At 42.6% G+C, this 22,045-nt stretch overlaps 1 protein-coding gene and 1 long non-coding RNA gene across 5 annotated transcripts; one reads left to right on the forward strand and one right to left on the reverse strand.

Annotated features, from left to right (window-relative positions):
* Positions 1–1,594: 1,594 nt before the first annotated feature.
* On the reverse strand, positions 1,595–19,789 carry NFYB (nuclear transcription factor Y subunit beta). Of its 4 annotated transcripts, XM_050915387.1 has the most exons (8): positions 18,522–18,541; positions 18,253–18,428; positions 10,195–10,288; positions 9,553–9,683; positions 7,535–7,732; positions 5,360–5,441; positions 2,253–2,332; positions 1,595–2,041 (listed from the first exon to the last, which is right to left on the reverse strand). In XM_050915387.1, the coding sequence occupies exons 3-8, from the start codon at positions 10,286–10,288 to the stop codon at positions 2,009–2,011; spliced, it is 618 nt and encodes a 205-aa protein (XP_050771344.1). In that variant the 5' UTR covers positions 18,253–18,428; positions 18,522–18,541; the 3' UTR covers positions 1,595–2,008. The 4 variants fall into 4 exon arrangements, with proteins under 4 accessions (XP_050771344.1, XP_050771368.1, XP_050771359.1 ...); XM_050915411.1 differs by lacking the exons at positions 18,253–18,428; positions 18,522–18,541 and adding an exon at positions 19,709–19,789; XM_050915402.1 differs by lacking the exon at positions 18,253–18,428 and having other exon boundaries at positions 18,522–18,687.
* A 159-nt stretch (positions 19,790–19,948) lies between these two features.
* LOC127027415 (uncharacterized) lies at positions 19,949–21,143 on the forward strand. The gene is made up of 3 exons (XR_007767801.1): positions 19,949–20,007; positions 20,348–20,505; positions 20,633–21,143. It is a non-coding gene; the product is annotated as an uncharacterized LOC127027415 (long non-coding RNA).
* The last annotated feature ends 902 nt before the right edge of the window (positions 21,144–22,045 follow it).

Consider the following 22,045-nt stretch of genomic DNA (forward strand, 5'->3'; position numbering starts at 1 on the left):
AGTTGGTTGCAGTTTTGTCCCTGGACCTCGGCAGGTGAGGTGGAGAAGAAAGAAAAAATAAAAACAAAGCAGCATCAGCTCCTTCGCTCACACGATGGTGTGTAAACTACAAACCCAAAACACTTTAACCTAAACTCACAGAAGAGACAGTGGACTGAAAAATGTAGCTGGTTTCAAGCAAATGTGATGGGTGACCTCAGCCCCCTTTCTGCACATCCAACCGCCAAATCTCTCCTAGCTTCTCCTTAGCTGAGATCACAGCTTTTTCCATTGCAAATCTGGGAACATCAAGAAGAGGGTATGACGGCCTGAAATAAATGGAATACAAACAGAAGGGGCTCATGTAGGGATTGTGTTATTCATTTTTACATTTAATGAAAAACTTCATTTGTTTAGTCACAGCTGCTGAAGAACGACAGACTGCCACAAAACCTAGAACATCCGTCCAGATCGCCACAGAATACACTGGATTGCCTCCAGAGGCTCTGCCAGCATGTAAGAAACACTGTTCAAATCTGCACGTACATAAAATTTTTGTTTAGCAAGGAACTGGCTATTTTGGGCTTCCAGGATGTCTTAGTTTAAGCTATTTTCCCAATATTAAACTGTTACTTTAAAAAAAAAAAAAGACAAAACCAGCAAGAAATTATATGGCAACAGATTCAAGGTGTGGTTTGCTTAAATTAATGACAGGTATGTGGAAAGATAATTATATTACATTTCAGTCCACTGCAAACAGTAAAAATATCAAAGGTCCCAAAATTCAGTCTGCATAAGATATATTACTAAAACCACCACCCCTATCCTAACAGGCTAAGACACTGCATCTAACAAAATTACCCACCCGATTATTAAAGAAACAGCAATGTTACTAAGAACAGCTCACTAAATATACAGAACTACATTATGTAGGTAGAGTTTATTGCAAAACCAGGAAAGAGACAGCAAACTAGAAGTCTGTCTTCCATTTCAGATTTGTACCACTTGTTCAAGTTTCAGTCACTCGCACACACGCGCGCACACACACGCAGCCTGTACACAGAAAGTCACTAACACATTTGAGTTCCCACAGTCTCACAAGAAACCTCAAAACATTTCAGTAAAAAGTTAAAATGAGATCTTTTACCACAAGGACTATAAAATCCCCCCCACCCTCACTACCCTTATATTTCTAAGTTTTGGATTCTAAAAACCATACCTAAAAAGGAAGAGTTATTTCAGTAGCACAAAGACTACCTCAAATATATCAAAGTAAGTCTAAGGAGAGATAATGCAACTGAAAAAAAATAAATGAAGACCTGCATCGCACACAGTCAGTGTTTTCATCAACACTGTTGATAAGCTCTAAGTCTCTAAATGTAGTAGAGCACTGTTTGTTTTTGATTAATAATTAATAATTTTAATTCTGAAGTTACATTAAAAAAAAAACCAGTTGTAGGAATTCTTTTGAGCTGCTAGTTTCATGAAGAAAAAGTCCCTTTCAAAATTTCAATAAATATGCTGACATGTAAAGTTAGTGAGGTTGTCATGCAAGACAAGTTACATAACCAAGACCGACTCAATCTTTATAATAAAGGGAACTTGCATTCAAAAATGAACTTTACCCTTACAATTTTATTCAAAGGGTAAACATGAATTAACCCAGCTGTTTACCTGAATTACAAAAGTAACATGATTCAATATGAAAATAAGAAACTGTCTACAAATCTCTGACAGTAATAAATTGCAATATACAATGCATACAGGAGTTATACAGAGCAACAAACTCTTGTACAAAACAAAAATACTTTAATACCTTTAAAATCCAATTTTTTTTTTTTTTTTAAAATCATCATGAAAAAGATTTGAGTCAGAACTCACACCTCAATTAGTCAAGCTTCTGGTAGCTACATTACAGCTATTTAATATACAAAGAGATAAATCTCTTCACCAGTCATTAAAACTGCCTCTTCGTTAGAGTTGCACAGCTTTTCCGTCTCGTGTTCCCACATACAAAGTTTTCTTCAAATCATGAGAACTGAATTTGTTGAACACCAGAGATCTAGAGAAAGAAAATGCAAGGTTACATTCAAATGCACCTTTTCTGAAACTGCATCGCAGCTAGCAGCCTTGAATTGTCACAGTGTTGGAATGTCATGACAGCCACCACTGAAGGACTAAATAAAATTCATTCTCATTTTTCAGAACAGGGCAGCTGAATTAGCATTTGAATTTTAGCAGCAGAAGGGAGAGTAGGGGACGGGATACAGTACCTGTTGATATGATGTTGTGTAGACCATAACGTTCTGCTGTTGGCCGTCTGTAGTTATTAAGCCTGCTGGCAACTGGTTAGCTGAAAGAGCGAGCATTTTAAGAAAGTCAGATGGGAACTACAGGATACACAGAGCCTTGTTTGATGTGTCTGTCACCATTAAATAACCTTTAATTGTGGTCTACTCCAGGACTATGGAGCCATTCCTCTCCTGACAGCTACCATCCTACACTGTGTATAGACACACTTGTTACTGAGTGTTACAAGTAAACAAGTTTATTCCCATTAAGAAGAAACACTTAAACAAAATTCAACTTAATTTTGCATCAGATAATCTAAAAGTAAGACTGCGTCTTGTTCTTCCCCTGTACGTATCTGAAGCAGAACACACAGCTGTACGCTAGCAAATGGAGTGGAGTTTGCTTTTTCAGTGGTCAGGATGGCAAACTCCAGCATCCAATATCCCAAGAAACCTGGAGAATTCAGTTTGTTTTGTTTAGACATAAGGTTAGCACTTGAGCATACACATGCGTGAGGAACTCAATGAAATTGTTGCGCTTCTTTATAACAGGATCCATCAGGGACTCTGTAATGTGGAAGCCCCATGGAAGGCAGAGATGAACAGAAGACAGGCAGTGACAAAAAAAAAAAAAAAAAAGGCACTGCCAGAGCCTCAGATTACGCTGGTTAACTTCAGCATGCCCTTCAAGGTACTCACGAGAGCTCTGAATTTCATACACGAGAGAGGAGGCCAATGAACAGAGTAAAAAGTACTTCTGAGATTTAGAGAGAAAACACAGGGAGTGATGCTCTAAGATAAACCTTTACAATAACATGTACGTTGAGCTCTCTGACATTCAGAGTAGGTATGTTACAACTGCTACTTGGAAGCAAAGCAGCAAAAGTTGTAAGTTAAGTCACTGTAGCATAACATTCTCCGCTAGAAGACAAACAATGGGGCCTTTTTCTTTATGAAGTATGGCTGTTACTATGTATACATAAGACGTATAAACCCATAAAAAAATTCTGAAAACACAGTATAATCCTAACAGCTTTCATTTGAAAGCTGATGCTTGGGTGTTTTTGAATTGGGTTTTTGGCTGGGTTGTTTTTTTTTTTCTCTACCTTCATTGTACTAATTTTCAAATACTTAAGTTGCAAGTTAAGAGTTGCATTAAGATCATGGTGAGAAGTGGCTCTGGCAGGTCCAAAATTTTACTGCCCTTCGATGCGTATGTTCCACATCCAACGCAGTTTAATGCCAAGCCTCTGACCCAGCCCTGGTATTAGGCTAAGACAAAGAGCTAAGGGTTATGCCACAGTAGCACAGGTATTACTGCTACTGCTGCAGCGAGACCATTGTTCTGAACAGACCTATAGCTGCCCCTATGGTTCTCCTTCTTCTACTACTACTGTAACATCTCCTTTGCATCCTGCCAAGACTTAATATTCGCCTCCAAAGCTGCTCTTTGCAAATCACAGCAAATTAAGGCTTATTTCGTAGAGCACTCTGAGGCTCCCAGGCCTGAGATATTTGAACAAGTGACTAGGAGCAGATCTTCAGCTTTCTGCTGTTTAACAGGGACCATATCAAATTTGGGAAGGGGACAGAGGATGCACAGATGTAAGGGGATTCCTTTTTTCTGGTTTCCATTTTCTGGTGGGCATTGTACTCAGGCTAAGCAGAGCACGAGCATCCAGAGGAGAAACTTTTTGTGAATTTGCCTCTTTGCCCATACAAAACAAGATACTGGACGCAGACACCATCAGAAGTTTCCAACTATATATTCTCCCTCAAGTCTTGAGCTGCAGTTTACATGCTTGAAGTGCAAATCAGAATATATGCAAAATAAAGCTTTTAGAACAACTTCTATATATTGATTTGAGAAGCTTCCAAGCTGGACAGACTCCCAACAGCTGCAACCTAGAAACCATTAGCAACATACACAAGGTAAATAAGTTGGGCCTATAGCTGTGCTAGTGTCTTACTAGTTTTTAACCAACAGAGCTATTACGTATGAGTGAGTATGGATAAGAGTTTACTATTTGCATTGCCTAATCTTTAATTATAAAATTACAATAGTCATATTAAAAAAAAAAGCTTTCTGTAAGTCCCCTGCAGTATTTAGGTTTAGATTCTTAATTTCCAGCCAGTTTTACGAGTGTATCTTCCAGGCCAGAAGAGACCCGAAGAGTTGGTATGTTTTACAGAGCCAAGTCATCATACTGGGAGAAAAGTGTGTTTCAGACCCTGAATACATCATTTCACTCCTCAGGCTTTGAATTTTTGCTAGTTCAGTAGTTTACCAGTGATTTTAAACAGAAGATTTATCAGGTACTTGAAAAACTCATCAGTAGATACAGAGCTGCGCCTCCTAATTCTTGTATCAGCTTCAAGATTACCAGTCCATAACATTTAAAAGCCAAGGTGACGACTACATCCAAGAATCTAGCATTAACAAAACCAAGGCAAAGTCCCAACAACTGTCAGGCTTTAATTCAGAGTATAAGGAAGAAAAACTACAGTGAATGCATATGATGCTCCTTGCCCTACACCTCTTAGTTGCCAACCTGTGCATTCGTTTCAATATAAGAAATACTGAGTGTTTAGAATTATACGAAGATGATGTTCTTCTCTGGCTCATTTCTCAAAGACGAGCTCCTCAAGTCATCAAGTGGAGTTTATTTTACTTTTTCCCCAGCAGTCTTGCAAGTAGAACGAATGTGGCCTAAATATGTAGCTGGGGGGGGGCGGAGAAAAAAAAATGTTTGCACCTTTCATTACAGTCTGCGTTTAAGCGTGGAGAAAAATACTGGCACTAATGTATGCATTTAAAAATATTCCACAGTTGACATTAGCTGTTACTAGAGTGTCATCATTTGTCACTGTATTACTTCATTCCAACCATAAATTCTACTGACTGGGAGGAGTTTATCTGAGCACAGGTTATCCTCCAGACATCTCAAATGAAAATCTCAATGGATCACAGGTGTAACATGTGGCCAGTCCAGGATGTATTCCTCAAGTAAGAATTCTGATGTCTAAAGGAAGTGCCGTTTTTAGAAAAGCCATAGTAATAATATAATAAATTAAAAAGTATTACTTACTAAATGCTTCCTCTGTGAGCTCCTCACTTAGACCGTCTCCAGTTGTAACTGTTCCCCCAATTCCCTTTTCTCCTTTCATTGCCTGGAAGGGCGCGGGGGGCAGGGGGGAGGGAGGGGGGGGTGTGGTGTGGAGAGGGAGAAGAATTTGTGTTAGAGTACAGTTGGCTTGAGATTGTTTCAAGACCCCAGGAGCTCTAGCCAAGGTTTGGAACTTGCAGAAGAGTCACTGTGCAGCAGCTGCAGTTTGAAATCCAAGACCTATAAAACTCTATGGGATTTAAGAACGTGTATAGAACAAGAATATATGAAGGGTGTTTTTCATCTTAGCCATACTCCTCAAACAAAAACTGCAAACTAGGATTGTGTAGTTTTAAGAAAGGCTTTCACTTTCTGCAGAAAGTCAAAGATCTGCAGTAATCCAGGAGCAGTTAAGAGCATTTACAAGAAATCACAGAATCTCAGAACTACCAAGCATGTGCAACATTTGCTTACCAACCACACACAAGTGCCATCATCATACAACTAAGAGTTGACATCTAAAACCAAGACACTGGATTTCTTTTCCCACATCAAGGACTACAGCCAGAAAGGGTATCAGCACAGAAAGCCAAGGCTCCCAGTCATCTGCATGCAGTTTTACAAGTTTGATGCTCTATGCTATTACTTAAGAACATCTAAGAAAATAATATAGGTATAAAAAGTATTCTCTGCAACTGTTTGATGTAGACTAAATACTAAGCTACAAAAAATATTTCACTATATATGGTACCCTGAAGACAGAACTAGCTGGAATGGAGGTTTAAAACTAATGAGCAAAACCATCCATTCCATCCATACAATTAAAACCCAATCCCACTACTCTGCTACCACAGCATATGTGTCTGCAAAAATGGACACTTCAGAATGAAAGTAGCATGGACCCACTTCAGACTTCTCCAGAAGTACTGAAACTAGCTAGGCACTACTTGCATTTTTAATTAAAGCACATACAGTACTTTGATGGCATGTGCAACTGCTACACAGAACTGGAAAAATACAGCACACAGCGGTACGTCAACTTGTAGATTATACCTCCTGTTACTCAGTTATCACAGCAAATGACCTTCTGGGAAGGGGAAGCTTCAAGTGCTATCAGCAAATTAAATATCATTAGCAAGCCTGACCCCATTAATTATAAAATTTAGGTTTACAGAACAAAGAAAGTCTGAAGAGCATCTCTATCTACAGCGCTGCCGATTTAGACATACCTGCTTCACTCATGCCAATAAAACCAAGCAGCCATATCAACAGAGGGATCCACATTTAAAAAAAAAAAAAAAAAGAATTTGAGTTTTTTTCCCCAGGATTATTTTAATCCTGAACAACTTCTTCATTCAGAACTATGAGGAAGAGAGGTCACTGGATAAAAATACCTTTGATTTGTTTGGTTAAATCTGGTATTCTGAGGTAAAAGAACACCAAAGTAAAGAAGCAAGCAAGCATAATTCTCTTCGGTCTCCAGACAGGAGGCGAGGGGCAGACCAGAATAAAAAACCCAAGCAGAAACAACTTCTTTTTCAAAAAGTTTAAATTGCTGAAAGGAAACAAAAAAAGTCACTTTCTGCTACAGAAGGGATAAATTAAACTGCTTGGATCACATACCTAGCATGTACTATGAATCAAAAGCAAACTGAGGGACAGGCTAAAAAAAAAAACAAACCACAAACATTTAAAAAAAAACCATTAGAGCAGATAGGCTTCCATGTGAATCATTATTCCAACGTGAGAAAAACAACTTTTTCTTTTGCAGATCTGAAGCCCAAACAAACAATAGGCATTAGGCTAGTTCCTCAGAGGATGCAGTCTAGTACAGTTTTATTGACTGAACCCAAAGATCGAATTAAGTATTCTTAATAGGCACCTTTAAAGAACAGAGTGATTTACTACTAGCAATATATTAGAGAATTTATTCAGTTGAAAGCTTTAACTACTTTGAATCAGCAAGTCCAATCAAAATGCTTGCTTACTTCTTTTTTCTCTTGATATCCTCTGGAATGCTTTTAAACATTACCTTAGTCCCTGACAATAGCTGTGAGATACTGTGCAAGTTATCCATTAAATAATCACAATGACAGGGAGCTAAGGATAAACACAACCAGGTTAAATAAATGAGGAAATACTGAAGTATATACCAACCTCTCTGAATTTTTGGAGGTATAACTTCAAAGGTTCAACATAGCTATCAAACCCCAAGGTAGACATGGCAAAGAGAATATCCTCTCCATTGATGGTCTTTCTTTTCTCTTGGTGACACCGCTCACTTGCTTCTGACGTTATAAAGCTGATGAATTCACTTACACACTCTTGCACGCATTCCTTTGCGTCCTTAGCAATCTAGTAAGGAAAAAGTATCATAAAATGACTAATCAAAACACAAGAAGATTAAACAAAAAATACACTACATAATAAAGGAAACATCCCAAAACCTGATGATAATACCCATTTAGGCAACACCTATATGTAAGGGAACCACTGGATGTCATCACTGCTCTATGTAAGCACAGCTGCAACATGACTTTAACTTAAGTTTTACTATTTCAAGCAGCACAGCCGACTGCCAGGATCTCCTGAAGTTGCAACTATGTTCTGTACAAGCTTTTACATGTAGATGCATCTCAGTACTGCTTACTTTGTAATGAACAGGTTTAAAGAGAAGGCGTAGTTAAGCAATGTCATAGCCCACTTCCATCTTCCTTTTAATAGACCCAGCAGTTCCAACCCCACTGCAGGACATTGCCACAAATTTGGCAATGACAAATATTTTTATCCTGACCAGATTCAGGGACTAGAATATATGCCTAGCAGCAAGCCTCATTAATGCTTTAATATTCTGGTATAAATTTTCCAAATGAGAATTCACATGAACAAACATATGCCCCTGGCAAGAATGACATAAGTAAATTTGATTATGGTTTTCAGCTGGACAAAAGTAATTTACCTGACTTAAAATAACAGCAAGCATTACTCATGATTATTTGGGAAGCCGACAGGAGCCAACTGAAAGATGATAATAATTAAGATTCTTATTCTTCACATGAGAAGAACCTGTTTGTATTCAAAAAAATAATGAAGCAATAACCGTATGTAGAATCTTCACTAGTTCCTCTGATATTTTCAGGCACATAGGGTGAGATTTTCAGAAGTACTCATCAGCCAGCAGCTTCCCTTGCAGTTTTTCACAAAAACCTCCCTGATTTTTCAAGATAGCTCGACATCCCATATGCTAAATTCTTGCAGAAAAATCTCATCTTGATCACTAAAAATTTATGACAATATGGACTACTGAAGAGATTTTCGCAGCAAAGATATAAATGTAACACCCAGATCTCCAGAAAGCCCTGAACACTATGAAAGTACAAGCAGATGCAAGTAAATTATGTCTTGCTTCTATTTAGAGTGATCTCAAAAAAAGAAAAGAAATCAGCTTTAGCTAGAGGAAATGTTACGGGGCAGGAATTGTATTGGCATACAATAGAGAAACAGCAAGTAACAGGAGCCCTGCAAAGGTTTAAGATAAACAGGTGGAACGGTCAAACACTTATACAATCACCAGCTCAACAGAATGGATTAAAAAGTCTATTCTTAGAAGAAATAAAATAAATCTTTCAATATCTGGCCTTATCTATGACATGGTATAAGGCAGACTTCTTAGGTCATTTTGGCATTTGGATATGTGAAGATTTGGGCAATGGAAGACTAACCATTCTCTTTCCTTCAGGATGAGGACTGGATTTTTATTTCGTCCAAAATGGTTCACTTATTCCAAATCTTATGCACCTCAATAAAAGCAGATTACATTTTGTAAGAGAGAACTGCATAGAAAATATTCTTACCGATACGGGATTGTCACCAAGTCTGACCTGTTATGACAATTTCAGAGAACACATCTTAGAAAAAGAAAGTTCTTGAAAGCCCTATGAAGAGCACTGTTCTGGATACTCTAATTACAGCAGTTACTAAAAGCTTTCAGAAATCTAAAAATGGACTTGGTCTCAATCACCTCCTGCTCAGATTTTTTTTCCTCTTCTTTTATAAGGCTTTTCTCCAATAAACCAGGATCATTTGGAAAAACACATTGTTCTACCAGCTCAAGTTCACTCAGAGGAAGGAATAAAACTTATTAACACACTTTCTTTACCGGACAAGGGTATTACCTTTCCTGTTTGCGGTATGGCATTTTTCATTATCCTTGCCACATTTGCAATTGGAAGATATATATCTTGTTCTCTGAAACTCTCTTTTGAGCCATTTGTATCTTCGTGATCATTCATGCTGTCCTCTGTGTCTAATGAAATACAGAAAAGTTAACAGAAATTGTATTTGATAGACAGCAGGCAATAATTAAGTCAGTTTAAAATCTTACACTGAAGGATGAAGACCTTTGAAAGCACAGTGTATTAACAATGTAAAAACAATTAAAAAAACAGATGCAAAACCAAGGTACCTTTATGGTTGTTTGATATCATCTTTATCACATTATGCACAGAAATGTACGTGGCTGCTGAACACCAAGTGTTCTTAATGCCATGTCAAAATACAAATTGTTTCCTAGAACATCAATTTTTTTGTCATCACCTCAAAGGACTCAGTGTCAACATTGAAAAATCCAACCCCCACCTTCAGACTGCAGAAAAAACGCTTTATACAGTGAGGCATTATGAATACAAACAATTGCAAATTATTAGCTTGAGAGAAGAGAGCGGAGAACTATACAAGAACTGGAAGGAAATATATATACACACACAACGTATACATACACACAGAGAAATAGTAGTATTTACTGTAACATTTCTTACCATCATGAGGCTGTATCACATAATGACTGCCACCAATGTAATCTCCAGTAATTCCTAACTGAGAAGCATCCGTTGTGGAGCTATCACCATCCATCTACAACCAGAAGAAGGAAACCTTTCAGGTATGTTTGTTAAACCGTTAAGTGCAGCTATTGCTGAAACACAGCACTTTCATCAGCTTAGAACTATGAGACCAATTTATACAAAGCATAAATATTTTGTCATTTGAGAACAGTGTCCCCTCTCTCATTACTGAGCTTTCTTGACAGTGGAAATAGTGAAACTGTTTCGTGAAGCTTCCCCAAAAACTCAGCCAGAGGCACAGGCCATGCACAGAAACATTTGGTTCACGCAGCACATATATAGCCACCTTGTGTCATGCCCATGAGAGTCCGACCAGAACAGGTCAAGGCATCTGAACAACCCTCCAAACCTACGCCAGCCCCCTGCTCACTGAATGCTTTACCTACAATTATTACACAGAGTGCATCCTTCACTCACCATTACCCTCCACCCAAACAGCTTGTGTCAAGCCCACTGACAAACTTCTCCTAGCCAGACCTCAGAACCAGCTCTGCACCCTCATCCTCCCTGAGACACCAGTCACTCCTAGGTGCCTTCTGAGTCGTGTTTTCCTTTGCCTTCCCTGGTCCTGCCCTGCCTCGCTCCTCTGGGCATCCTTCAGTGCTCCTCTCACAATGTTCTGATGTGCTGGCCAACAAGAAGTCTTCTCCTTAAGGCTTTAGAGACGGGGTCACAGTTTAATAGGTAATTTGAATGCCAGGAGAAAGAGGGAAGCCAGAAGAGCCAGCACTTCCCTCCCTGGCTAGGGACCTTTGTCCCGGGAGGCACCAACCATGTTTCAGCTGGAGGAGTCTGGGAGAAGCCTGACTTCACCCTTCCAAATGGGACAAAACTACCGAGATCATCAGCAGCCATTTGCTGGCAAGTCTCAACATCTACTAGGAAACCTACTTTGTGAACAAGTAAAGAGGTCTCACAGGGCTGCTCCGAACGGAGGCTGTGGCCCAGAGGCTCCTCAGCAGCCTGCTGTCTCACCACTCGGAGACATCGCATATATTGTGCTTCCTCGTTCTGCAGAAGAGGTGAAGATGCCTCCCACATCCCTTGGAAGTTCACACCTCTTTAGTGAGGACTTGCCACAACAGCAATGCAACACATCAGTGCCTTTTCCATCCACATTTTGCTACCACACACAACATGCAGATATACGTGCATTCTTGCAACAGCAAATGCTTCAGCCCATGTAACCTGTTACCGTATTATGTTTTGCCTTTTTACAGGAATAACTAATTTCCTTAAACACGATCAGCAGGTGCTCAGTAGAAAGCTTAGACCTATAAAAAATCATGGCAGACAACAGTTCCACTTCCGAAGGGGCTATTTTTGCAGTGCCAAATGTAAGTTTGAATTCAAGTCTCCAGCTTTTTAAAATTTTTGGACAATCCTGACTTTTTTTTCCACTTGCAGGTGCCTTGAAAATTAGTATATTAAAAATAAACTTCTGCAGAACGTTTAGCTCCCGTGCTTCTTCTCATGTAAGGTGGTATTTTTGCAGTCACATGCTTTAATAATGCTTCTTTTGGAGAGAGGAAACAATGCAAAAATTAGGGCGTGAGAAGGGGTTCCCAGCACATGCGAACTCTTTCAACACTGGCACACAAATCCAAAGATATTTTTGAACATGTTTAGATGCACAGCACCAGATTCACCTTTGCCCTGAATTTTCTTGGCTATGTTTAACGTCAAACAACTCTGTTAGCATTTGTTTATCTACCCGTTTGCTAGAAAATCAGCTCTTCCATTCCTATTCTACACTTCATACAGTTCCTTCTCTGGACCAGCACTTCCCATCCTTCCCTCTTCCTACCCCAGCTGCTTCCAACGGGAGCAGCCGGCCTTACTGACGAGATACACACACAGCCCCGTGGGAGGCAGAACCCAGCTCGATTCACTCGCTGACCTACACCAGCTGCGCAGGTACCCTGGTGTCTTTGGAAAACCACCTTTGCCCCAAAGGGTCGTGTGGTCATTGCCAGTGAGACCATGCAGCTCACTTCTTTACAGAGCCATCAGCCTGAAGAGGAAGGGAGAAGCAGTCTTGTGCTATTTTTATACCTACCCAGAAATATGAGCAATTTAACCTCTCTCTAATCTGCACTTTGCCTGTGGCCACAGGGCTGGGTTTTGCTTTCAAACCTTTACGCAATGTCCAGTGCTACGCTTGGCCACAGATGCACAAGTAACCCGAGCACTGCTCACATTCACAGCAATACTACAACAGCTGGAAGTAGCCTTAGGAGCTGCTTAAGAGGGAAAAAAAACCTTCTACCTCTTCATTGTACAGAATATTACACACACACTGCTTTTTTAAAAGCACTTCTGGTCCCTTTTGATGGGCTTTTGTAAAACAGTTTCACTTCTTACACAGCAGCTCTGCCCAAAGGAAGGGTAGCGTTTTAGGCATTAGCCTTCCATGTGCCAACTTCCACGTAAATTCGCTTTGTCTGCATTTTGCAGATTCTTTGTTGGAAGATTTAACATTGCTTTTCAATTTTCCAAAGGGTCTGCAGTTTGCTTACTCAGCTCGCTGTAATGACAATGCAAGGATATCACAATCCTGCACGTCAAGATCACCAAAATCGACATCACCCATCATTAGAGAGTCGTGTCTCTCTTTTCCTTCTGCAATTTGAAGCAATTAACATTCTGCAGTTTGGTAAATCCCAAAAGCTACCTCCAAAATTAAGTTAGGATTTTCTGGCAGTCTTGTTCTCAGTTTCGGCTCTCTGATCCCTACTAGAATTTGGGTCTCCACAAAATTTAAGCATTAAGTTTACTCAGCCTCAGTACTATTTTAAAATGCCTTGATGTTTCTTCCCCTCTCCTTTTTCAGTCTTCTATGAAACATATCTTCTAAAATGCTTCCTTCTTCCAGGATTGCAATATTCTTCAAATTTCTGCAGTGATGTGATAATTCACTGGTTTTTGCTCACCTGTCCTGCAGGCTACCCCATCTGAATCTTTATTGCCAAGACCCAGCAATATTATTTAAGAAACCATCTTGCTTTCATTAGCCCAGCTTACCTTCAAAAGACAATTCCTGCTTGAATCTCTTTTAAACCTCCGCTGCATCTGTAGACAGTTTTGGCCATATTAGACTAATGCATCCTCAAGGTACTATCTTTGCTTTTATTCTTTTCTGTGTGCACATCTCCATATCTACTTACAGTATGTATTACTTCACAATTAGTGAGAATTTGAGTGGAAGCTTATCAACGTTATGAATCTAAAACAGCGATTAGCAAAACTGACAGCAAACGGCTTACAAAAGAAGAAGGCAGATCTGTCTCAGATAAAGAAAACAGGCACTGACAGCTTAACATCAACTGAAATTACTTCTGTGGGTATTACTTTAGGAAAGACTTTTAGCTGCCAGGACAACCTTGGGACAGGGGATTACAGACAGCGCAACACCCTTCTGCATAACGCTTAGCATAACCAGGTCCTAATCCAGGATCACAGGATAATTCAGGTTGGAAGGGGCCTCGGGAGGACTCTAGTCCAACCCCTGCTCAAAGCAGGGTCAGCTCCAAGTTCAGAGCAGGTTGCTCAGGGCTCTATCCAGCCACATCTTGAAGACCTCCATGGACAGAGCCTGCCCAGCGAGCCTCTTCCACAGCTTGGCTGGCCTCACGGTGAGAAAAGGAGTGGCACCTCTACACACTCCTTCAATCCAAGTAAGTTTGGTGGAAGAATTTCAGTCAGATTTGTCATTTAATTCAAATCTAGATCTAGGCATCTGAATATAGCAACTGTAATTAATATACCATCTAGTCACCCTACTAGCATTTCTTTGAACCCTGCTGAAAAACGTGGCCACTACTATCCTAGTCATCTCATAATGAACACAGTTAAACATTCAAGTATTACAGTTTTAATTTCAGATGTTCAAAACTCAAGTCAATCACCACATATACGATTGTCAGCTCAGCACAAGGTCTGTAATACATACAACACAATACAATGCTCAGAAAATGAGAAAACACTGCTCTCAATACACTGTTGCTAATTAATCCCCCCTCTAAACACCACCACCACCACACAAAAACACAAAACAAACTAAACTTTCGGTGTCCCTGAAGTTATTCTAAAAAGGCAGCAGTCCAATGTAGCATAGAAACAACACCCTGCCTACAGTAACTGCAGTCACTGGGAGACTAAAAGGACAACACTTCTTACACTGCCACGTTTTAGTAGGAAGAGCTACTTCTCTGGACGGAAGTAGATGCTAAACTTCATGAACAGGCAGAATCCTGGGAGATCTAATCCTAAGAGGTTGAGATGGGCAAGAACTCTCCTCTCAGATTTTGCTTTAGCCCCTGGAGCTATTACAACTTTCTTTAAAGAAAAGTACCTATTTGCAGATTATATATCCCATTTGCATGGCAGTTTCAGCATGCAGACATTACAATGTCTTTTAATACAAGACAGTGTCTCCTACACCTGTGCGGCTACTGAATTGCACAAGGGAGGAGGGCTTCCAACACGTTGGTCTAGTAGCACACATCTGCAAGAAGCACTTATTGCATGTTGTACATTATCCTTAGCCTTTAGTGCTAGGAAAACACTGAAGCTCCTCCATGCATACACATACTGACTGAATCAAGACTGAGCACTAAGCATATCAGAAGTGACAACCTGTCAGTCTCTAAAGTGACGATGCCATCATCTGATTTTTATCAACAATGAGGGAGAGAAACCAAGTAAGTACAAGACACTCAACCCAAATATTCGGTGATACACTGCAAAAAGCATCCGAATACAGAGCAGCAGCACAAAGTTTTCTGCTGGTGGTTTTCTGGGGTTTTTTTTTATCTCTAATGAAAAAGAATATTACTAGGAACATACGAATTAATGGATCCAGGGAAATTAACCTGAGAAATATGTTGAAAGAGAAATATTTCAGATCAAGGGCATCAAAGAAAATTCAGTGATAAGACGCAAGTGAATAAACATACAGGTTTACACTGACATCTGGTAGAAAATTTTCTGGAGGATGCTTAAAAAAATATGCTCCTGTCAGCTGCCCACAACTCAGACTGTTCCTAGAATACATCTATACTGAATTAATAAAACATCGGTATCTCAAAGTAAATCTTGCATCCTGTTTAATCTTAAGAGCTCTCTTAAGAGAGCAGTATCAGCAGCTCAGCTAAATAATAACTAAAGAAGAACGCAAGCCCAGACCTGTTAGCACTGAGGAGAGGAAGGGTCTAAAACTTACATCAGTATAAAAGGCAAAAATAGAGTCAAAGAAACAAGATTTTGTCTTCAGAATGGGGAAGTTATCTGGCAATCATTTGCAAAACTGGTCTCTTGAGGGGAAACCAAAGGCCTCTTGTGATTTAAGTACTTCATGTGGTATTTATCCACCCTGTCTCCCAAAATTGCTACCCTACAAGAGGGACAGCAGCAAATGATATGCAATGAACTGAAGCACTTGGTACACTTTCATCACAGTTGTCCCTGCCACAGAAGCAGGACAGAAATGACAACTAAAGCTGTAGGTAGTAACCACATCAGTCATTGTAGATTAATTTTGCCACCACACCTTATCACAAGACATGTAAAGCAGTACGTAACAGCAGAGACAACAAAGTTTTGAGCTTTCTGCACCCTCACTTGCTGTTCCTAAACAGAAATACAGAAAGAATTTTTAATTGAAAATACAATTTTAATTTCCTTTTATTTTTCAATGACTTCTGGAGAACCTTATTTCCCCCTGAATTCTCACCTGGCAGCAAAGCAGTGTCTCCTGCAGCAAGAAACATCAACTGGTAAATGCATTCACAGGACATCGTTCCAGCAGATGCACAAAAATGTAAAGTTAAAACCCTTTAGCACACACCTAGAACACAAACAGATGCTGCACTGTCTCTCTCCATCTCGGGCTCCTCTAATCTCTCACATTCAGTGTTTTCCTCCACAGCAGAATAACATTAGGAGAAGCAGACTGATGGCAAGAGGACCCAACAGCATCACTAAGGCTCGTTACCATCTATGCTGCGCCAGGCCCCTTCTCCTGGACCACGGAGAGGAAACCTTTCCCTTATGAAATCCAAATAGGGCATGGTTAGCTGCAATATATTTGGGTGGACTAGCAATGCATATATTTTTACATCAAGTAGGAGTGGATCAGTGATACAGAGCAAGCAGGAGAAACTGAGTTTCCATGCCTTCTCTTTTTTGGCAGTAAAAGAAAGAAGCTGGAGGGAAAAAACTGAGATGAATGGAGGAACGGAGGCAGTTTTGTTGCTTTTGCAGAAGCTGGAAGAGGGCAGCAGTGCTGAACTGACTGCACCACCACCTCCTTCCTCCTGCAACACTGACTGAAAGCCCTGTATTACCTTTCCACGTGAAGTTTTTAATGCTTTTCTAACTTTTTGGGAAAAACTAAGCTTATCTGTTTATTAAAGCAGCAATCCATAAATCCTGCCTTTTTCTTTTATAAGTTTAATAACATTTGTAAGTTGGTTATGTTTTTCCTTCATTGCGGTAGTACGTCAAGTGTGCCAAGAGCTTATTCCTCTCAAGCAACAGGGCAAGTAAGAGGTTTACAAAGCTAGTTCAGACCAGGCCAGTATTTTCAGTCAAAATTATCAAATTTGCTGACACTTCCTTTTATTCTACTGATGTTATTTACATGTTGTTTAGTATGCACATATATAGTTACTTTTTACAAGCATGCTGCCACTAAAACATCAATTTCCAAATACCATGTTTCTCTAAAGTACTACTGCAGAACTCGGTACTGAAAAGTTTCTTTCTAAGCAAAATTTTAAAGGTGAAGTGACATTAGAGATTTGCCTTTGAAAGCACTAAAGGAAGAGCCTTGCAAGCCTTTTTAAAACGTTGACAAAACAAGATATCTGACTTTAAAAGTTTCATAGTATTTAACGTTTCTTATCTTCAAGTATCTTGAACAATCTTTTTCACTCAATTTCTATATACTGCCTCCCTTCATGTAATTATTACCACAAATAAGAGGTTATCTAACTTCGAACTGCTGTAATTGTCAAATATTAAAGTCTAAAGAGTAATATCCAGTATTCTTGACTTCTTTCAAATATAATTTCATAGCTGTAAATGCTAGCAGCCAAGACCATATATAATCCCCCACTCAATGCAGAGCACAAGCAACTCACACAGAGCTCACAAATAATGATTCAGATTAAACCATCTTGGGTCTCCTGGAGAATTACAGATGGATCCTCCCTTAACGTTATAACTGTCATGCCATAGGCCACATAAGCAAAGGAAAAAAAAAAAGTAATCACTAAGCTTATTGTTTAGGAACGTTATGCTAATGATTATGCATAAACACCATTTCTCCATTCCTGCAAGCCAATTAAAACCAGACTGTGAATAATGCCCAAAGCGGCTCCTTCCGTTTTGCTTTTCGCTACTATTTTGCCTGAGCTTCTCCTGAAAAAGCTGCAATGATTTTTTTTTTTTAATTGACAATAACTTCCATCTATCAGCAAGATAGGCAAAGGTTACTACATATAAGAGAGCCCATTCAAGGGCTGAAATCCAGATTTCTATGTCCCTCACTGCCTAGAAATGTTCGGGTCATCAATTATTTTGCCCTCCCAAAAGCAATCCAAGCACACTAGGTAGCTTTTACATGACAGTTCTTTGCAGAATGAAATCTTTTTGGTTAAGCCTCGAAGAAATTGGTAAAGCTAGAAGTTGACTGATTTTCTATTGCTGCAGTATTGCAGCAGGACCTAGGAAGCTTTCTTTAACCAGCGTTGCTTCACGGCTGCAGAAACATTACTAGAACACATGAAATTTTTTTGTTTTCCAATATGATTGTCTGTGAATAACCTACACAATACTCTTCAGGATCACCAACTACGTAATTTCTGGATGGAGCAGTGGCCGGCACACACAGGTATGCCCAAGAACACTTGCCAAACACACAACAGTTGTGTAGATACTGAGAATGGCACAGTCCCGTCTCTCGCCTACCTGCGTGTGTTACGGGATAAGCTGTGGATGCTGCTCGGCTGTGCCAGCCGATCGATCTCACTTCCTGATTTCATGCCCTTCAATGATGCAACAGCAGCCAGTGCAGGGGCACGAGCGGGAAACCTTCCTACTTACACAAATAGCCTTAAAGTCTTCCTCTCACCTAGCCTGCATCTCTGCAATAGAGACCTCGCCTATCACGATCCCTTGTTTTCAAATCGAACAAGACAATGCGTCCCCAGTTATTTAGCAACTTTATTGTTCGTCACCTTGGCTGTGATTTCCGTGCTGAATGCAGCAGCCTCCCGGACCTGTGGGGAGGAGAGGCCGCACACCTGCACCTGCCCGCTGGCTGGGAGCTTTTTGCCAGAGCCCTCCTGCACACCACTGCCTGTTGTTCCCTCCCCGAAGCGCCGTGCCCGGATCGGGCTGCCCGCACGGGCACCCGGGTACGCTCACCACATCCCGGGGCCTCGCCCTACACTCTTTATCCCTGCAAAACACCGCCAGACCTTGAAGGAAATTTCGGTCTCAACAACAACGGCGGGGGCCGAGAGGCCGGGCCACTCTCGCCCCCGTTGCCCGGCTCCCGGCCCGGCGAGGGGCCGTGGGCGTGGTGGGGGCCCACCAGAAGCGCGGCGGGGCCCCGGCCCCTCGCTCCCGCGGCGAGGGGAGGGGGCTCGGCGGGCTGCGGCGCTGGCCGGGCAAAAACAAAAGAGAGCGGGGCCCCCTCCGCCCGCGCACGGCGAGGCGCGGCCGCCACAAAGTCGCGCCCGTCCCCCCCCCCCCGCCACCGGCCGCCATGCCGCCGCTGGGAAGCGGGGCCCTGGGGCAGACCGAGCGCGGCCGGCGGGCCGAGAGGGAAATCGCCGCCGAGGGGGCGCGGCGGCCGCCAGACCGGCCCGACGGGAAGCCGTGCGCCCCGCGGGTGCCCCGCCGCGACCTCAGCGGGCGGTGAGGGGTGCCGGGCGCCCCGCCTGCCCGCGCCCCAGCGGCCGCGGCCCGGCCCGCGGCGGACACGGCCGCCGGTCAACCGCGCTCCCGTCTCCGCCTCCTACACCCCCCCCCCCCTCCCGCCTAGGCCACAAAATGGAGCCGGAGCCGGAGCGGGAGGGGGGGGGCACCTCCTCACGCCTGGCCCCGCGGAAAGAGGGGGACACCGGCGGGGGCAGCCGCCCGGCCACCCCTGCCGAGACCCCCCCCGCTGCCGCCACCGCCACCTCCCCGTCCGCCCGCTTCGCTTCGCTCCACTCCCCCGGCCGCGCGGCCCCCGCGCCTCCGGTCGCACAAAGAGGCGAGCGGCCGGTGGCGGGGCCCGGGGGCTACCGCCCCCCACTTCCTGGTCCCCGCGGCGGCGGCGCGGCGGCAGCGCCGGGGCCCGGGGAGGGAGACGGACATTTCATTCGAGCCTGCAGTGGAACCGGTTACCAATCATTGGCCGGAGCCAGGCACAAACCTCCAGTGCGGCCCTGGTTGGCTCCCTCCGCAAATCGGCTGTTTGGTTGGACAGAAAATGGCTGCGAAGGAACCAGTCCCAGCGCGGAGCCCCGCTTCCCGCAGCCGGGCTGCCCTCCCTCCGCGCCGCCTCCCCGCCACGCGCGCCGGCTCTTCCCCTCAGCGCACTCCCTCCCGCCGCCACCGCCCCGGCCCTGCCCCGCTTCCTTTATGCGGACGGAGGCGCCCGGCTTGGGGGGCCGCCGGGCCCGCCTCCCCCCCGGCGCCGAGGGGCGAAGGGGGCCCCGCGGCTGGGCTGAGGTAAAGCCGCCTGTCGGGGTGCGCCTGCAGGTTCCTTTGCCTGTCCCCGGCAAAAAGGGTTCTCTCCCGTGGGGTGCAGGGCTGGTGGTGGTGGTGGTGGGGCAGTGGGGTCGCTGACGAGGCGCAGCTTTTCCCTGGGGCTGTGGTAAAGGAAACCCTGGGAGGTGGGGAACGGGGGAGAGAGTGGCCGTCCCGGCTGTGTCCCGCTGGCCTTTTCCCTGTCGTCTTCCCCCGATCACTTCAGCGGCAGGGGTCTGCTGTCAGTAGGGCAGGCACCGTTTTTGCAGAGGGTCGAGAGGTTCCTCAGCTCTATTCAAAGCTGTCCTGCACCTGCTTCTAGGTTCATCGGTTGAGCGGAAAACATGTTGCGTGCCCCAGTGACTTCCTAGTTCTCACATAGACTGAGAAAGAAGAGGCTGATGAAGAAGGTCGATGAAGGAGGAGGATGGCCCATGGGACCTAGGTCCCAACCAACCGTTTCGTGGAATAAAACCTTGGGTGAGAGGATCTGTGGTTCTGTGTTGCCCCTTGCCTCTGCAGAAAGAAAATCTCACTGCAAACCTGAAAGGATCGTTTCCCCCTGGTGATACAGGGCCTGAAGAGCACATTTTCCTTCCACTTTTAGGCTTTGTTCTGAAGAAATACGAGCTGCTGAGTGAAGATGATAGTTGGACTGACTTCTCCACTGAGATTTATAAACCTCTCTTATGAAGCATTTATATGAAACACTTCATAATCCACCAATCCTGCCATTCACTAGAATTGGAGAGAGGGATTTTTCTTCTAGGTGAAGGCAGCCAAAGACATTCCACACATCTGCCATCAACACGTGTGTATGTGCAATCTCCACAGTGGAGATAATGAGTAATTTTTTGTGCAGTTCTTAATAACCTGTAGTCATTCTTCATTACTTGAGGGTCTTAAGTATTTTACCTAAACTGGTATGAAACTCATGTTTCACAATGGCCTCTGCTAGCATTCTTCTTCTGGTTAAAACCTGATAAATACAGTACATTCCTCTCCTAGCTTTCTTCTGGCATTTGGATTTAAACAAAGCAAAACTCAATAAACCTTACACATTTCCACTTGGTTTCACATAACAACATTAGTTTCATATGTTTCGATATATCATAAAGATTCAGATTCACTCAAAATGTCCATGTATTTGGATTGTTTTGAGTTTAAACTGAAACATCAAATGAGACAAATTTTGCATGGCCTGAGGTTTTTACTGCAAATGCTATATGCAGCTTGATTCTGCCTCCTGGGTACTGTGAGCAATAATTAGTTATTTTCTTTAAAGTGCCCGGAAGATGTAAAGTAATGAAAGAACATTCACTAACTTTGGGACCTTAGGGAATGCATTTTCCCCTTTATTTTATAGCTTGTGTTCACTAGATATTATACCATGACAATACGCTATTCATCTTGCTGTGCAGTTTTAAGATCTTTGGATGGATTCTCTCATCTCAGCCCAGAATTTCACAAGTGAGTAGGAAGATGAAGGCTGACCAGTGTGCAGGTTCTTCAGGGCACAGAGCAGACAACGCCATTTTTTTGAGCAGCTAGTCGATATTTTGAATCTTTCCTTGAAAGCATGGCCCTCAAATCTTTCTACTGCATGTTTTTCAAACTTGAAACAAAAATATTAATTGTTGCTCCTGAGGGTTTTTGCTGGCATTTATCAGTGTTGTATTGATGGAAAAACTACTTATCCACTTATTTTACTCAATGCTTTTCTTTAGGATAGCATAGTGGGAACAAGTGTTCACCGTTATTGGTGACAGAACAGCACTCTGGTTAAACTTGTCAGCCAACTGAAGCCAGGGAATCCAAGCCAGAATTCCCCTTTACATACATTTTATCTTGTGTTCCTCCATGAGTAACAATTTCTGTCACACATTTATCATGCAGTCTTTAATTGGTTTATTATTTTATCCATATGCTAAGTACATTCTCAAGCTCCATGTATTTGCAGCACCATGTGTCCTATTCATGCCGCATATCCTGAAAAGGTGTATTTCAACATGTCTGATCT

This window comes from Gymnogyps californianus, chromosome 1, assembly GCF_018139145.2.
Source record: "Gymnogyps californianus isolate 813 chromosome 1, ASM1813914v2, whole genome shotgun sequence".
NCBI lineage: Eukaryota > Metazoa > Chordata > Aves > Accipitriformes > Cathartidae > Gymnogyps > Gymnogyps californianus.